At 39.3% G+C, this 18584-nt stretch overlaps 1 protein-coding gene across 2 annotated transcripts; it reads right to left on the reverse strand.

The window, feature by feature from the left end:
• Window positions 1-10878, reverse strand: si:ch73-90p23.1. Of its 2 annotated transcripts, none has more exons than XM_017351433.4 (2): window positions 10783-10878; window positions 1-1312 (listed from the first exon to the last, which is right to left on the reverse strand). In XM_017351433.4, exon 2 carries the CDS (start codon window positions 1283-1285, stop codon window positions 302-304), a length of 984 nt encoding a protein of 327 aa, XP_017206922.1. In that variant the 5' UTR covers window positions 1286-1312; window positions 10783-10878; the 3' UTR covers window positions 1-301. The 2 variants fall into 2 exon arrangements, with proteins under 2 accessions (XP_017206922.1, NP_001373302.1); NM_001386373.1 differs by lacking the exon at window positions 10783-10878 and adding an exon at window positions 9403-9449 and having other exon boundaries at window positions 302-1312.
• Between the last annotated feature and the right edge of the window lie 7706 nt (window positions 10879-18584).

Here is an 18584-nt window from a genome sequence, read left to right on the forward strand (position 1 = left end):
GAACATATTGCCAAAGATCTATATGGGTTTTAGGGGAAAAAAAAATTATGAAAAAACACTTTCAGAACCAGCGCTGGTAAAAAAGTGTGGCGGCTCTATTGCACTCTATATTGATAGTGGTCCATTATTCAGGTCCATTAAGCTGCTGCTGCAGTGTTGCATTAGAATTACATTCATTTGCTTTGGACTCAAAAGCATGTGCTGACAACGCTCGACTGCAGTCAGAGGAAAACTGAAAAACACTGGCCCATATGGTGTCTCCTACAAACCACAGTCTCATCATGAAGCATCCACTCAGCTTCTACAGCGTGCTGTCAGTGGAGCTCTGCGTTTTCTCCTCAGCACTTGAACAGTTCAACAAAGGGCAATAAAGAGTCGTGCGACAACACGGAAGGACCAGACGCCTTGCCACCTCCTCCAAGACGTTCTTGAAAGTTCCTCTGAGCGCCGAAGACGAGAAGTAGAAGATGAACGGATCCAGGCATGCGTTAAATGTGCTCGTGAGTAAAGCGTAAACCCTCCAGTCTGGACTCTGCCTGTTGACATATCCAACCACATGCGAGATGTTGTAGGGCATGAAACAGATAATGAAGACCAAAAGTGTGCCCAGTGCCATCCCGATCGCTCTATAACGCTTCTTAGCATTGATGCTGGGCAGATTGGAGAGGATGTGGATGAATTTGATGTAGCAGAAGCAGCAGATGAGGAACGGCGTGCAGAAAAGCACTGCAAACAGCTCTAGTCGGACCGGAAGGAGGATCTGCAGCTGTTCAGGGCTGAATTCTTCATAGCAAGTGTCTCGCGTTGACGGATCGGTGAAGTTTGGGTTGGAATGATTGTGGTATTGCATGATGTAGACGATACTGCAGTGCGCCATTGACATGATCCAAAACACAACACTGGCGATCAACGCATTTCTGGGGTTGCGTTTGAGTTTGTATTTAATAGGAAAGGCCACACCGAGGTATCGCTCGACACTGATGGCCGTCAAGTGGAAGGTGCTGTTATAGATGGTGGAGTAGAAGATGAAACCCGACAGCGGGCAGAGGAAATATGGCAGTGTCCACTTCATGTTGGCCGCCTCCACCATGCGGAAGGGCAGGAAGAAGAGGAAGACCAGGTCAGAGATGGTCAAACTGAGTAGCAGCACGTCCATCGGGGTGGAGCGCTGCCGAACCTTCTGGAAGAACGTGTAGAAAGCCAAGATGTTTGCGGGAAGGCCTGTGACCAGCGTGAAGCCGTACACACCCAACACCAGGTTACTGAGATGCACCGTCCACGCCATTTTTCGCTAAGAGGCAAGTATGGAAACCTGTGGAAAAAAGAGAAAGATTTAATTATTGGACCTAAATCCTGTACACAGCAGATCTCACAACTCAATTAGTGCAATTAGAGGGATACAAAGTTAGCATTAGCTCTACTAAAAAGATCTGGATGTCATAGACAGCAATTTTACTTTTGAAAATCATAAATCCCACGTCACAAAAACTGCCTTCTTTTATCTGAGAAATATCGCTAAGTTATGACTTATGCTATCCATCTCAGATGCAGAAATGCTAGTCCATGCTTTTATGACCTCTAGGCTGGATTACTGTAATGCTCTGTTTGCTGGCTGCCCAGCATTCTCTAGTATGAAATGCAGCTGCCAGAGTTCTTACCAGGTCTAAAAAATATGATCATATCCCCCCAATTTCATCTTCCTTACACCGGCTGCCTGTTCAGTTTTGTGTAGAATTTTAAAATATTACTTCTTACCTATAAATCTTTAAATAATCAAGCTCCTGTTTATCTAACCAACCTTCTGTCTCGCTACAATCCAACTCGCTCTTTAAGATCTCAAAACTCAGGGCTTCTGGTGGTACCTAGAATAGTAAAGTCGAGTAAAGGAGGTCGAGCCTTCTCATTTATGGCTCCTGAACTCTGGAATAGCCTTCCTGATAATGTCCTAGGCTCAGACACACTCTTTTAGTTCAAAACTAGAATAAAGACCAATCTTTTTAGCAAAGCATACACTCAGTGCATCACTTAGCGGTATGTTACATGAATGTGCTCCACACAGGTTTTTGCATTTTGTTAATCTACACTATGAATAGCAGCTCGGCTACTTATTCTCTTTATTCTCTATTTCCACCTGGGGATACTCATCCTGAGGCCCTCAGAGACTATGCAGCACCACTGATGTGATCCAAGACCAGCGACGAGATGATCCCAAATGAATGAATGAATTTTCCATTAAATGAATGAATGAATAAAAATAATTAATATTAGAGTGATTTCTGAAGGATCATGTGACTAAAGACTGGAGTAATGAAGCTGAAAATTAATCTTTAAAATCACTGGAATAAATGGTTAAATTAAATGATAAATTAATTTTGAACAGTTATTTTATAGTGCAACAACATTTCACAATTCAACAATGTGTACTGTGTTTTTGCTGAAATAAACGCAGCTTTGGTGAGCAGGAGAAACTTATTTTAAAACATTTAATAATCACACTGACCCCGAACTTTGGCCCGGTAGTGTGTTTTTATGCACAATTTGGAATATCGCATGAAGTTGCATTATGCAAAGGCCAAACTTTGCTTTAAAAAAATGTGCATAAAAACTTTTTGTCTGATAAGAAAAATATGCATACTAATATAGAAACATGTTCATCAAACAACTTCCATCACACACACTCACACACACACACACACACACACACACACACACCAATAAAGTGATTTGTGGATAAAAAGATCATGTGGATATGGGTGCAATGGGATGCATTAATGGACAAAGCAGCGTTTCCAGCACAATATCTGAAATGTCATCCAAAAAATGGAAATCGAAATATCTGAAATGTCATCCAAACTCTGTCATCACATACTGTGGTTTAGTTTACTATACATACATAAAACCTGCTATGCACAGATATTAAGAATAGAGAAAAATATAAATGTGCAATGCAAGTCATCAATTTTGGTAATTTAATAAATTAATAATTATATATATATATATATATATATATATATATATATATATATATATATATATATATATATATATATATATATATATATAGGTTAATGGATTGGGAACATCATCCGAACGTTTAACAGATTCAGGAAATTTTCACATTATGTCTGATAATATATTTTCTTCTAGAAAAAGTCTTATTTGCTTTATTTCGGCTAGAGTAAAAGCAGTTTAAAATTTTTTTTAAGTAAATTTAAGGTCAAAATTATTAGCCCCCTTAAGCAAATTTTTTCTCGATAGACTACAAAACAAACCATTGTTATACCAACACAATCTCACGGCAATTCGTAACTTTTTGATTTAGTGGCTAATTCGTATGAATTTGTACGATCTAATTCATACAATTTAGTATGATTTGCTCATCCACCAATGAAGGTTGGGTTTAGGGGTGGGGTTAGGTGCTACGCCTCCTTTTGAAAATCGAACAATTTCGTACGACTGAACTGAATATTTATGTTTTCTCGTGAGATCAGGCTGGTTATACAATGAATTGCCTAATTACCCTAACCTGACTAGTTAACCTAATTAACCTAGTTAAGCCTTTAAATGTCACTAAGCTGTAAAGTATCTTGAAAAATATCTAGTCAAATATTATTTACTGTCATCATGGCAAAGATAAAATAAATCAGTTATTAGAGATGAGTTATTAAAATTATTATGATTAGAAATGTGCTGAAACAATCTTCTCTCTGTTAAACAGAAAAAATGGGGGGAAATTGAACAGGGGGCTAATTCCGACTTCAACTGAATATATATATATATATATATATATATATATATATATATATATATATATATATATATATATATATATATATATATATATATATATATATATATATATACATACATATATATATATACATATTTCTATATTATATATATATATATATACATATACATATATACATATTTCCTCAGGAAAACATATTTCTGCAGACAGAATCTCCAGATGCACAGCCTCTGTCACCGGACACGTTCTCATTGTCACAATGTTCACCACTCTTGGGTTTTTCAAAAAAGATGGAGGAACTGGTATATGCTGGAACTAAACTTTCACACTCCATTGCCGCAAGCCCCCAGTTACCAACCAAAAAGCGGCCTGCTCCACAACCACCTATGAGCCCACCTGGAAGAGCCCTCAGATCACACCGCCAGGGCCCAAACAACAACGCCCCATCTTCAGCTGGTGAACACAAGAGCTCTCTGTGATGTGTGTCGGGGACCTGCTTAGATAACAGTGTCTTTATCAAATGTTTTCAGAACAAGCAGGAACCCAGTGTGTCTGTAGCTTTCTCTAAGCAGATATGTGTTGTGTTAAGTGACAGAAAACCAAAGACTTCATCAGGCCGTTTAGCAAATCATTCAAATCTGGTGTCTATTAAATGTAGATCTGAGACTACTATAGAAAAAACAGCTAAAACTGTTAAGTTAGCGCTTTTAAACATCAGATCGCTCAACAATAAGTCTCTTTTAGTCAATGATTTTATCAACACAAATTGCCTTGATTTTATGCTTTTAACTGAAACTTGGCTAGATGACAGTTGTAGTGCAGCAGTTCTGAATGAAGCAGCTCCTTTAAACTTTGACTTTTTGAGTGTTTGCAGAGCTAATAGGAGAGGTGGAGGCATCGCTGCCCTGTTTAAAGATGTGTATGAATGTAAACAAGTGTCATTTGGTGACTATCTGTCTTTTGAATATCTGAGTATAGCACTAAAAGGTGCTCCACGCATCTTACTAATCATTATCTACAGACCTCCAAAATATTCTCCAGCTTTTATTGAGGATTTTACAGAGCTGTTATCAATAGTAACCTCTGAATTTGATTATTTTAGTATTGCTGGGGATTTTAATATTCACATTGATAATCCAGAAATCAATGCTGTAAAAGAACTGATGACTGTTTTTAACACTTTTGATCTGACTCAGCATGTTCAAGGACCCACACAAAATCGTGGACACACTCTTGATCTACTTATAACTAAGGGTTTACACATTTCATCAACTGTTGTTAAGGATGTGGCACTATCTGATCATTTCTGTATCTTTTTTGATATATTGATCACTCCAGCTATTAAAGACAGATCTGTCTCTGTCAGAAAGAGATGCATAAATGAGAACACTAGTGAGCAGTTTATGAAGGCCATATCACTAGCACCAAGTATATCTGCAGATTCTGTTGATTCTCTCCTTGATTTGTTCAATTCTAAAATTGAGAATGTCATAAATGACATCGCTCCTGTTAAAGTCAAGAAGATGACTGGCAGGCAAAAGGGATCTTGGACAAGGTCACCGAGAGTACAAATGATGAAAAGACAGTGCAGAAAAGCTGAGCGTATGTGGAGAAAAACGAAACTAGTAGTCCATTATAACATCTATAAAGACAGTCTTCATGCCTTTAATATGGAACTAAACACTGCTAGACAGACTTTCTTTTCAAGCCTTATAAACAGCAACTTAAATAATGCTCGTACACTCTTTGCAACGATAGAGAGACTCACAAACCCCCCCAGTCAGATTCCCAGTGAGCTCCTCTCTGAAAGCAAATGTAATGAGTTTGCTCATTTCTTCACTGATAAGATTAATAATATCAGAAAGGCAATCAGCTCATCCAATCAGCCAAGTTGTGTCGATATCAAACAAGCTCAACCACAACTTAAGAAATCAGACACTATGTCTGATTTCATGGCAATTAACAGCAAAATCTTAGAAGAGACTGTGCAAGCTATGAAAACATCAACCTGCAGTCTTGACACGCTCCCCACATCATTCTTCAAAACGGTGTTTACATGTTTAGAAATGGATCTTCTAAAAGTGGTAAATGCTTCACTTCTATCAGGGATTTTTCCAACCTCACTTAAAACTGCAGTTGTTAAACCCCTCTTGAAGAAGAGCAACCTGGATAACACCCTATTGAGCAATTACAGGCCAATCTCAAATCTCCCTTTCATTGGCAAAATCATTGAAAAAGTTGTTTTTAACCAGGTCAACAAGTTCTTAAACTTCAGGGGGTGTTTAGACAATTTTCAATCGGGGTTCAGAGCACATCACAGTACAGAGAGCGCTCTTATAAAGATAATCAATGATATACGCCTAAATACAGATTCAGGTAAAATAACAGTGCTGGTATTGTTGGATCTCAGTGCTGCATTTGACACTGTCGATCACAGCATACTTCTGGATAGGCTGGAAAACTGGGTCGGACTATCTGGCACGGTCCTCAAATGGTTTAGATCTTACCTAGAAGGTAGAGGTTACCATGTCAGTATAGGTGACCATAGGTCGAGGTGGACACCCATGACGTGTGGAGTCCCACAAGGCTCGATTCTGGCACCTCTCCTGTTCAACCTTTACATACTCCCTCTAAGCCAAATAATGAGAAAGAACCAAATCTCCTACCACAGCTATGCTGATGACACTCAGATCTACCTAGCCTTACAGCCTAATGACTACAGCCCCATTGACACCCTCTGCCAATGTATTGATGAAATGAGCAATTGGATGTGCCAAAACTTTCTTCAGTTAAACAAAGAGAAAACTGAAACTATTGTGTTTGGAAACAAAGATGAGGTTCTCAAGGTAAATGCGTACCTTGACACTAAAGGTCAAACGACAAAAAATAAGGTCAAGAATCTTGGTGTGACTCTGGAGTCAGATCTGAGTTTCAACAGTCATGTCAAAGCAGTCAGTAAATCAGCATACTATCATCTCAAAAACATAGCAAGAATCAGATGCTTTGTTTCTAGTGAAGATTTAGAAAAACTTGTTCATGCTTTTATCAGCAGCAGGGTGGATTACTGTAATGGACTCCTCACTGGCCTTCCTAAAAAGACAGTCAGACAGTTGCAGCTCATCCAGAATGCTGCAGCCAGAATTCTAACCAGAACCAGAAAATCAGAGCACATCACGCCTGTCCTCAGGTCTTTACACTGGCTGCCAGTTACATTCAGAATAGATTTTAAAGTATTATTACTGGTCTATAAATCACTAAATGGCCTAGGACCTCTATACATTACAGATATGCTCACTCAATACAAACCTAACAGATCACTCAGATCTTTAGGATCATATAAACTAGAAGTTCCAAGAGTTCAGTCAAAGCAGGGTGAATCGGCTTTTAGCCACTACGCCCCTCGCTGCTGGAATCAGCTTCCAGAAATGATCAGATGTGCTCCAACATTAGGCACATTCAAATCAAGACTGAAAACACATCTGTTTAGCTGTGCCTTTACTGAATGAGCACTGTGCTGCGTCCGACAGATTGCACTATCATGTTTTTCTCTTCTTCTTCATTCTTTTATATCACATTTTACCTGTTTTTATGTTTTGTTTTGTTTTTATGCATTTTTATTATTTGTTTTTATTTTTATTTTACTTGTTTCTTTTATTCTTGTTTATGTAAAGCACTTTGAATTGCCATTGTGTATGAAATGTGCTATATAAATAAACTTGCCTTGCCTTGCCTTGCCTTGCCTATATATATATACATATATATATATATATATATATATATATATATATATATATATATATATATATATATATATATATATATATATATATATATATACATATATATATATATATATATATATACATATATATATATACATATATATATACATATATATATACATATATATATACATATATATATATATATATATATATATATATATATATATATATATATATATATATATATATATATATATATATATATATATTTATTTATTTATTTATTTTATTTTTTTTTTTTTTTTGTCAGCAAACCCCCTTGAGTGTCTTGTGCAAACACTGTAAACTGGGTCATTTATTAATAATAATGAAAGTAAAAACATGCCAAATGTGTGATTATGAGGAAGCCACACAGCTCTATATTTAACATGAAGCTGTCTCACATACGACACTCAAGAGATGTGAGATGTTGATGCTAAACAAAAAATAATCTGCAAAATGCATGGAGAAACCAGCTCTTCTGGCTATTTGTCAGCCAATAAATAATAAAGTAGCACATGTTGTAATTGTTAAGACTACATCTCCTTATAAATCGACAGATAATCTCTCAGAAGTAAAGGTACATGAGCTGTCACTGGGGTGTTACTTTTCAAAAGGTACACATTTGTACTTAAAGGGTCCATATTGGTACCTCAAAAGTATATAGTTGTAAAAAATTTAAGAGGAACATATTTGTACTTTTTAGGTACTATTATGTACCCTTGAGCTATTAATATGGACCTTCTTATAGGTATAAATTTGTACCTTTTGAAAAGGTACCACCCCAGTGACAGCTTGTGTACCTTTATTGTGTAAATATCAAGTAGTTATATTTTAAATATTCAAAGAAAAACACATAAATTAAAATTGCATGATGATATATGATAATATATTGCACGGTGAATCACCCTAACAAATTCCTGATGATTTAATGCTTGAAAATTTCTCTTTCTTTCTCTTTAGATACTCTGAAGTAGGGTAAAAACTAAATAATAATAGTTATATATACTTATATATCCATTCATTTTTCCTTTGGCTTAGTTCCTTGATTCATCATGGGACACACCCGGAGGAAACCCACGCGAAAGCAGGGCGAAAATGCAAACTCCACACAGAAACGCCAACTGACCCAGCCAAGGCTCCAATCAGTGACCCAGCGACCTTCTTGCTGTGAGACCACAGCACTACCTACTGCGCCACTGTGTCGCCCGACAATTAGTTGATTCTTATTGCATGACAAAAATCACTGGAATTATAAGTAAAGATGATGCTCCATATGAATATGAATATTTTGTAAAATTATTTACTGCAAAGAAATCAAAATTCCTTTTTGATTAGTGATGTACATTGCGAAGAGCTTAATTTAGACACCATAAATGGTGATTTTCTCAATATTTAGTTTTCTTTAAAGCCTCAGATTCACAGAAAGTCACATTTTGGCCAAATAATGTCCTACCAACAAACTATAAACGGATGGAAATCTTATTTATTCAGCTTTCAGGTAATGTGCAAATCTCACTTTCAAAAAAAGCACATTTGTGATGATGGTTTTGTTCTCCAGGGCTCACGTTTATATTTGGTAATACTTTATTTTGATGGTCCATTTGAGTATTAGTAGACTGTCTGCTTATTATTTGTTGAAACTGCTCCTTCAACAGACATTTAACTGACCATAAGAAACTTTTCAAATACATTTAAACTTGCAATATATCTTAAATTTACCAAATAGACAATCAAAATAAAGTTTGACCATATATATATATATATACACACACACACACACACAATTTCTTTATAATTTACAAGTTATTTATAATCAATTTCTACACCATGTTTGTTTTTCAGTCTACAATATCAAAAACTAAAAAGTAGAAGCAGAATTCATACCTGAAGTCAGTCCACCAGCACAAAGTCAGATGTGAATATGTCCCTGTCTGTCTGTAATATAATGCTTATAACACGCTCATTGTGACACACACAGACTTATAATGACACAACAGGAAGGAAGCAATAGACGCTTCCTGTTAAGCACCAAACAAGTATAATCATTATACCCTAACAATACAGTAGGTGTTGGAGAATACAACAATTCTCAGTGATATCAGTAGTGGGATGCTTTTTGACTGTTATAAAATAGTTAAATTTTATTTTAAATGTACCCAACCCCTCATTTTTTTTTGTTTTTTCTTACCTCTATAAAATAAAGTTGAAAAGTATTATTTTAGCAAATACTTAAAAAAATATATATAATTATAAAAAATTATAATTTATAATATAATTATAATTATAATTAATAAATTATAATAATTTGAAAAAATAATAATTTAATAATACAATTTTAATTTTAATTATATATATATATAATTTATTATATATTAATTATTATTATATATATATAATTGGTTTCTGAGCTTAAAACTCCTCCAGACTGTTTTTCGTTACATGATATAGAGCAGTGGTTCTCAAACTGTGGTACGTGTACCACTAGTGGTACGCAGTCTTCCTTCTAGTGGTACGTGGAGGAATGAAATATGTCATGTACATGCTACACACATTTCAAAATGTATCAAAAATTATGTATATAATATGCCATATATGACATAAAGCCTATGGTTCTGAGGTAATCTGCCACGTTTTTTAACTGTGCAGAGTTGTAGCTGCTTTACTGAACCTACTATGCTACTGTATTTCAATACTGCTCATTTTGGTGGTACTTGGAGAGACCTTTTTTTTTTGAGGTGGTACTTGATAAAAAAAGTTTGAGAGCCACTGATATAGAGCATTTGTTTTACAGTTTATGAGTTTTATTTACTCCAAACCTAATTATTCTTCATTATTATTGCTATACTTTTAGTTTTCATATGTTTCCCAACCTAATAAATGGCAATAAAGGAACCAGAGGTTGCGATGGATGAATTATCAGATGTCTAATTTAAGCAGAAGGCGAGCGTGAGACGTGTCTGGACGCTCCATTGCTTCGCTTATTTCCTCTTGTGCAAAACTCAATAGGATTGTACAATAGAGGGCAACACGGGCTTGTGTAATACTGTACAGTGAAACATTTCACTCTTTCAATATAGCTTACTAGTGCTTTCACTTTTGTCTGGAAGTCTTTTCAGGACACATTAAGTGTTTATATTCATGTATGTAAATCACTAAGCAATCGCATTCCCCCCAAGGCCTAGACTTTGACTGTGTTCAGCCTGACGGATGAAAGAACTGACTATCAAACTCAAGAAATAGTTGGACGGGTCATTATTTACTCACCCTGATGTTGTTCCAGTCCCATATAGTGTTTGTTCTTTGGTATAAAATAAAGGAGATGTTTGGCAGAATGTTCGTCTATGAAAGGAAATGAGGACTGAAGCCTTAAAGCGACAGCAACACACCATAAATGAATCATAAACGCGGTTTATATAACTCCTGCTCCACATTTCAGATCTTCTCAACTTATATGACGGTGTTATGTAAGGAGCAGAGCCTTATTTAAGTTAATATTCACTTAGCCATCATAATGTGTCAGAACGAGGTACGTACACAGCCATATCACCCTGCAGCTCACTGTTACTCACTGAAGCTAAGCAGGGCTGAGCCTGATCAGTATCTGGATGGGAGACCACATGGGAAAACTTGGTTGCTGTTGGAAGTGGTGTTAGTGAGGCCAGCAGGGGGCGCTCATGTGGGTCCTAACGCCTCAGTAAAAGTGAAGGGGACACCATACTGTCAGTGGGCATGTCTTTCAGATAGGAGTTAAAGAGACATCTGGGGGGGGGGGTGTGCAAAGTGAAGAAGGGGGGGGTTGCACAAAGTGAAGTTTGGCTATGAAAGGGAGGGGGGAAGCGGGAATGAATATGGTTGCGTGTCGGGTTTGGTGCACATGGGGACTAAACCAACAACCCGAGGGAGACAGAACAATACGGGAGAAGGGCGGGAGATGGGTCTGAAATACGGGTGACTCCTGGGAAAAACGGGAGTGTTGGCAGATATTGGTGTAACCCTGGTGTCCTGGCCAAATTCCCCCTCTGCCCATAACCATACCATTTAACATTCGGATCATAAGGTCCGGGAGATTTTACTCGGGGATGCACGCGAATTGAATAACATGAGGTGGGTGGGGGGGTGCTCAAAGTGAAGAGCGTGGGGGGGTGGGAGATTTGTACGCGAAGCGAAAGGGAGGGGGTTGGGTGGTGGGTCTGGGGTGCGCAAAACGAATAGCGGGGGTCGGTGTGGGGGGGTGTTTGGTGCGCATGGGGACTGAACCAAACAGCCGGGGGGTCGGGGGGGGATTCCAGGAGTTTTACAGGAGACAGAACAATATGGGAAAAGGGCAGGAGATGGGTCTGAAATAAGGGTGACTCCTGGGAAAAACGGGAGGGTTGGCAGATATTGGTGTAACCCCAGTGTCCTGGCTAAATTCCCCCTCGGCCTTTAACTATACCGGCTAACATTCGGATCATAAGGTCCGGGAGATTTTACTCGGGGATGCACGCGAATTGAATAACATGAGGTGGGTGGGGTGGTGCTCAAAGTGAAGAGCGTAGGGGTTGTACGCGAAGCGAAAGGGAGGAGGTTGGGTGGTAGGTCAGGGGTCCGCAAAACGAATAGCGGGGGTCGGTGTGGGATGGGTGTTTGGTGCGCATGGGGACTGAACCAAACAGCCGGGGGGTCGGGGGGGATTCCAGGAGTTTTACGGGAGACAGAACAATATGGGAAAAGGGCAGGAGGTGGGTCTGAAATAAGGGTGACTCCTGGGAAAAACGGGAGGGTTGGCAGATATTGGTGTAACCCCAGTGTCCTGGCTAAATTCCCCCTCGGCCTTTAACTATACCGGCTAACATTCGGATCATAAGGTCCGGGAGATTTTACTCGGGGATGCACGCGAATTGAATAACATGAGGTGGGTGGGGTGGTGCTCAAAGTGAAGAGCGTAGGGGTTGTACGCGAAGCGAAAGGGAGGAGGTTGGGTGGTAGGTCAGGGGTCCGCAAAACGAATAGCGGGGGTCGGTGTGGGATGGGTGTTTGGTGCGCATGGGGACTGAACCAAACAGCCGGGGGGTCGGGGGGGGATTCCAGGAGTTTTACGGGAGACAGAACAATATGGGAAAAGGGCAGGAGGTGGGTCTGAAATAAGGGTGACTCCTGGGAAAAACGGGAGGGTTGGCAGATATTGGTGTAACCCCAGTGTCCTGGCTAAATTCCCCCTCGGCCTTTAACTATACCGGCTAACATTCGGATCATAAGGTCCGGGAGATTTTACTCGGGGATGCACGCGAATTGAATAGCATGAGGTGGGTGGGGGGGTGTGGGAGGTGCTCGAAGTGAAGAGCAGGGGGGGGGAGGGTTGTATGCGAAGCGAAAGGGAGGGGGTTGGGTGGTGGGTCTGGGGTGCGCAAAACAAATAGCAGGGGTCGGTGTGAGGGGGTGGTGGGGATGCACGCTAAGTGAAGAGCGGGAGGCGGGGGGAGGGTGTCCGCCGAACTGAAAAGCAGGTATGAAGATGGTTGCGCATTGGGTTCGGTGCGCATGGGGAACTCAGTGGAAACAGGCCATAAGTGAAAAAGCACAACCCTGTTAGACCATGTGCCAGGGGGCAGAGCGTATTTTCACATGTTTAAAATAGACTTTGCACCTAGGTCAATAAAATAGAGCCTTGTGTCTCCAGATGATGTCATCGCAGGTCCGGCAAGTTTCCTTGACTCCGCCCCCTTCTCCTATTAAATGTAACCCCAAACCATGGTTTTTCCTTCACCAAATTTGACTGATTCTGTAGGAATCTTGGGTCCATGTTGGTTTCAGTAGGTCTTCTCCAGTATTTGTGATGATTGGGATGCAGTTCAACAGATGATTCAGCAGAAAAATCCACCTTCTGCCACTTTTCCAAATGATCAACTAGAAGTCTTATTATTTCTTGCTCTTACAACTGAGATCGAAGACAAGACTGTGAAGCAGTATACAAGTGACATGTCTCGTGTATTCTAAAGCTTTTGCTCATTGCATGTTTAATGCAATATTTGTTTTGAATAAACTGTAAGTCTACTTTGCATAGAAACGTAAGTGTTTTGATTGCGCAAGAACAATCATATCATGAAATTTTCTCCTTTTCTTCTTGTTTTTATCCTCGGAAGAAAAATCATCCCGCGGGTTTGCTTGAAATGTCAGGATGTTCATCCCTCAGAGCTTCTCCGCAGATCTTTGAGTTTGTGTAAGCGACTCTCTGTTTTTTTTTGAGTTTGTGTAAGTGACGAGACGCCCGGAAGAAGCACTTCTTCACGTCACGCTGACAGGCAGGAAAACGCCGCCGAGAGGCTCTTCAGGGTTTTTTGTTGTTTTTTCCCTCTTCAGAGCCGCAGGTGAAGGTGAGAGGAAGTTAAATGTGTCAGGCTCATCATGTCACCGCCTGCAGTTTAATCAGAGACAGTGGCAATCAACACCGCCTCCTCTGACATTTCAGCACAAACTGAAAGATGAATCTATGTGATAATTAGACTGGCCTGTTCCGCGGCTCGCCCTATAATTACCCGGAAATCTGCTGCCGTGTGCGAGTCGAGCGGGACGGTGTTTATCAAAAACACACGGCATTCACTGACTGCTGATTGATCCTGTGATTGTGCATCAGCAAAACCGCCTCATCAATCCTCACATCAGCAATACTGAGTGACGGACACCTGACTGGACACTTTTAGAGATGCTCCATGAAGTAAAATTAGGACTAGTGAATCATACATAAGGGCAGCACGATGGCTCAGTGGTTAGCACTGCCGCCTCACAGCAAGAAGGTCGCTGGTTCGAGTCCCAGCTGGGTCAGTTGGCATTTCTGTGTGGAGTTTGCATGTTCTCCCCGTGTTGGTGTGGGTTTCCTCTGGTTGCTCTGGTTTCCCCCAGTCCAAACACATCCGTTATAGTGGAATTACCAACATACATCAAACATGACGTCACACAGGTTCCTGGTTGCAAAAGGAGGCCACCCAGGTGAAAAAAAATTAAATAAATGCAATTAAAATACACTTAAATACCGCAAATACATTTTTAGTACATTGTTATTTTTTCGATCTGTTAAGGGCTGTCTCATCCCTGTATGAACAGAGTAGGAGTCTGGTTCGCATTGCTGGCAATAAGTCAGATTTGTTTCCAGTGCATGTCGGACTTCGGCAGGGCTGCCCCTTGTCACCAATTCTATTCATAATTTTTATGGACAGAATTTCAAGGTGCAGCCTTGGGCTGGAGGGGATCCGGTTTGGGGAACACAGAATTTCATCTCTGTTATTCGCAGATGATGTTGTTCTGTTGGCTTCGTCAGACATGGACCTTCAGCATGCACTGGGGCGGTTTGCTGCCGAGTGTGATGCCTCTGGGATGAGAATCAGCACCTCCGAGTCCGATGCCATGGTGCTCCACCGGAAAAGGTGGTTTGCCATCTCCAGGTTGGAGGAAAGTCCTTACCCCAGATGGAGGAGTTTAAGTATCTCGGGGTTTTGTTCACGAGTGAGGGAAGGATGGAACGAGAGATCGACAGGTGGATTGGTGCAGCGGCAGCAATAATGCGGTCGATGTATCGGTCCGTTGTGGTGAAGAAGGAGCTGAGCCGACAGACAAAGCTCTCGATATACCGGTCAATCTACGTTCCTACTCTCACCTATGATCATGAGCTTTGGATCATGACCGAAAGGACAAGATCTCGGATACAAGCGGCCGAAATGAGTTTCCTTCGAAGGGTGGCAGGGCGCACTTTTATGGATAAGGTGATGAGCTCTGACACCCGGGAGGAGCTCGGAGTAGAGTCGCTGATCCTCCACATCGAGAGAAATCAGCTAAGGTGGCTCGGCCATCTGTTTCGGATGCCTCCTGGACGCCTACCTAGGGAGGTGTTCCAGGCATGTCCCATCGGGAGGCGGCCTCGGGGAAGACCCAGGACACGCTGGAGGGACTATGTCTCTCGGCTGGCCTGGGAACGCCTCGGGATCCCCCCGGTGGAGCTGGAGGAAGTGTCTGGGGAGAGGGAAGTCTGGGGTTCTGTCCTAAGACTGCTGCCCCCGCGACCCGGCCCTGGAAAAGCGGCAGAAGATGAATGAATGAATGAATGAATGAATGTTATTTTTTTGTGTCAAATAAAAATTTGATGGTTTTACACTATAAATATTCTAATTAAAAGTATGTTTATACTTCAGTAGGACTTAAGTACACTTGACAAAAGTATACTAAGTACCAGTAATACTTAAATAAATTTTTTGTGTACTACAATAAAGTACACTACAGAAAAAACATCCAGTTTTATTAGTGTTTTTCAAAAGCGTGCTTTAAATGCTTTAAACATTAGTTGATTTCTAGTACACTGTTTACATACTAATCCTAAGTTTAAAATAAGTTAATTTATAAAAAAATCTATTAGTAATGTATTGTAGTAGAAGTACATTTTCCCAAAAGTTGTACTTAAGTACACTTAATGTGAATGCATTATTATCACTAACACTTAAATTGATTTTGAGTGTGGTAATTTTAAGTTTACATTAAATTGACTTTATTAAAAATCTATTAGTAATGTATTGTAGTAGAAGTACATTTTCCCAAAATACTTTGAATACAGTATTTAGCACACTTTTTTTACAATTTATATGTTCTTTTAATATATTACTATTATACTTTAAATTAGTCATAAATATATTTAAATGTTTAAAAGTAGGGTTCAAGTGTATTTATACTTGTGACTAAATATATTTTTTTAAATACAGATATAGTTTGTTAAAAGCACATTTTATTTCAATTTCAGGGTGTCTTAAAATAGCACAGTTGAGTGCACTTAGATGGTATTAAGTTTATCTTAACATATACTTAATACTATCTTTTAGTACATTAAGTACAAAATTAGTGTGTGAAAATAGAGCACTTTTAGTACATTACTGAAAAAGTATAATTAGTGTACTTAAAGTGTATTTTAGCACACTGCTTTCACATTTTGTATATTCTTTTAATATATTACTATTGTGCTTTAAGCTATTCTTAAATATATTTATGAATGTTTAAATTGGGGTTCAAGTGTATTTCTAGTTGTAACTAAATATATATATACATTTTAGTTCAATTTCAGGGTGTCTCAAAATGGCACAGTTAAGTACACTTAGATGGTATTAAGTTTATCTTAACATATACTTAATACTATCTTTTAGTACATTAAGAACAAAATTAGTGTGTGAAAATAGAGCACTTTTAGTACAGTACTGAAAAGTGTACTAAGTATACTTAAATAAAGTGCATTTTAGTGCACTTTTTTTTTTTTTTACCTGGGCAGTTGCATTAGCAAACATGTATATTTGTGCAGCAGGATGCCAAAATCGAAAGTCCAAAAATAGAAAACTTAAATTTAACCGAACACCACACTGCTTTTAATGCCAACCGCAGACATCTTTGGCGAAACGGGAGCTGAATGGAGTGAGGACCTAATTAAAAATGCTGGACTCTGCAGTTCTCATGTTATATCAGGCAAGTTCACGCTATGCTGAATCATACACATTACTCGCTTTTGATTGCAGCAATGATTTCAGCAAAAACAGTTAAATATGGCGAATTAAACTGCCGACACTGAATGTTTAGAATTAAATATAAAAATGTACATTCACATACCCTGCCGTACAGCTGCAGTTTGCTGTCAGAATGCAGTTGTTTTGCTTGTTGATGATTACCCAGGCCTTGTACAGCTCCGTCTTCTTTCCTTGTCTTTGGCTAGGCAGAACCTCGGTTTTTAGCATTACAAAGTTTTGAATCTGGTCATCATTGAACATTGTTTCTTGCACATGACCACACAGAACAACATTGTTGGCATCCAGAGACTTGCAGGCCTTTAACTTCTCTCTTATAAAATCACTTGGAGCTTTAATGAGATTGTATATTTGGGGCTGGATGCTTGGCCATTTCATCTTATCCAATATCCATTTGAAGGGCGCTATCGCAAAATGGACCAATCAGACGAACGCCGCTCACTTTAATGGTAATTTTGCCGAATCACTGTGCTTATGACTGGGTGAAGAGCTGTTATAATATGTTGAAAGCATTATGTAAATAATATATAATCAATATAACTCATTTCTAAGACAACAACAAATTATGTACCACATTGGATGTCAGTCCCTCGCTGTAAATGCTAGCGCTTCCGTTTTTTTTGTCTTCTCCCACTGTTTAAGCAAAAAGGGAAGATCATTTTCATGCAAAAGCAAAAACATTTAACTTAGAGTGTTTGAAATTATTGCATTCATTCATTCATTTTCTTTTCAGCTTAGTCTCTTTATTAATTCGGGGTCGCCACAGCAGAATGAACCACCAACTTATCCAGCAAGTTTTTTTTTTTTATGCAGCAGATGCTCTTCCAGCCGCAACCCATCTCTGAGAAACATTCACACACACACTCATACAATACGGACAATTTAGCTTACCCAATTCACCTGTACCACATGTATTTGGACTGTGGGGGAAAACGAAGCACCCGGAGGAAACCCATGCAAAGGCAGGGAGAACATGCAAACTCCACACAGAAACGCCAACTGAACCGAGGTTCGAACCAGCGACCTTCTTGCTGTGAGGCGACAGCACTACCTACTGCGCCACTGCCTCACCTTAGAAATTATTGCAAATTTATTAAAAATAAAAAAGCTGACAAATCACTTGCAGGTACGTTCCTGGAAAGGTCTGTATGTGTGAAAGTGGCTATGACCTTAGAGAACATTACCGGCAATTTTTCGGGAAAGGTCTGGATGTGTGAACAGGCCCTTTTTGAAAACACTGGTAAATTCGTTCTGGCTATTTCTCGGAGAGAAGTTGTAACATTACCGGTAATTTGCTGGAATGCTGCGCTGTGTGTGAAGACTGCCGGAAAGAGTGCATTCACATCTAGAACACGCTGACGTAAGACGTCTACTCCAGCCAATCAGAACACTCAGACACATCCACATGCGCGCTGTTTATGAAAATGAAAGCCTTTCAACATTTTTCCACACACATTTAGCTGCTAGATGTTAGTCAGATAACATTTCTATGTTCTTTTTTTTAATGCCGACTGTGGAAACAATCGATGAAATGCTTAT

This window comes from Danio rerio, chromosome 16, assembly GCF_049306965.1.
Source record: "Danio rerio strain Tuebingen ecotype United States chromosome 16, GRCz12tu, whole genome shotgun sequence".
Lineage (NCBI taxonomy): Eukaryota > Metazoa > Chordata > Actinopteri > Cypriniformes > Danionidae > Danio > Danio rerio.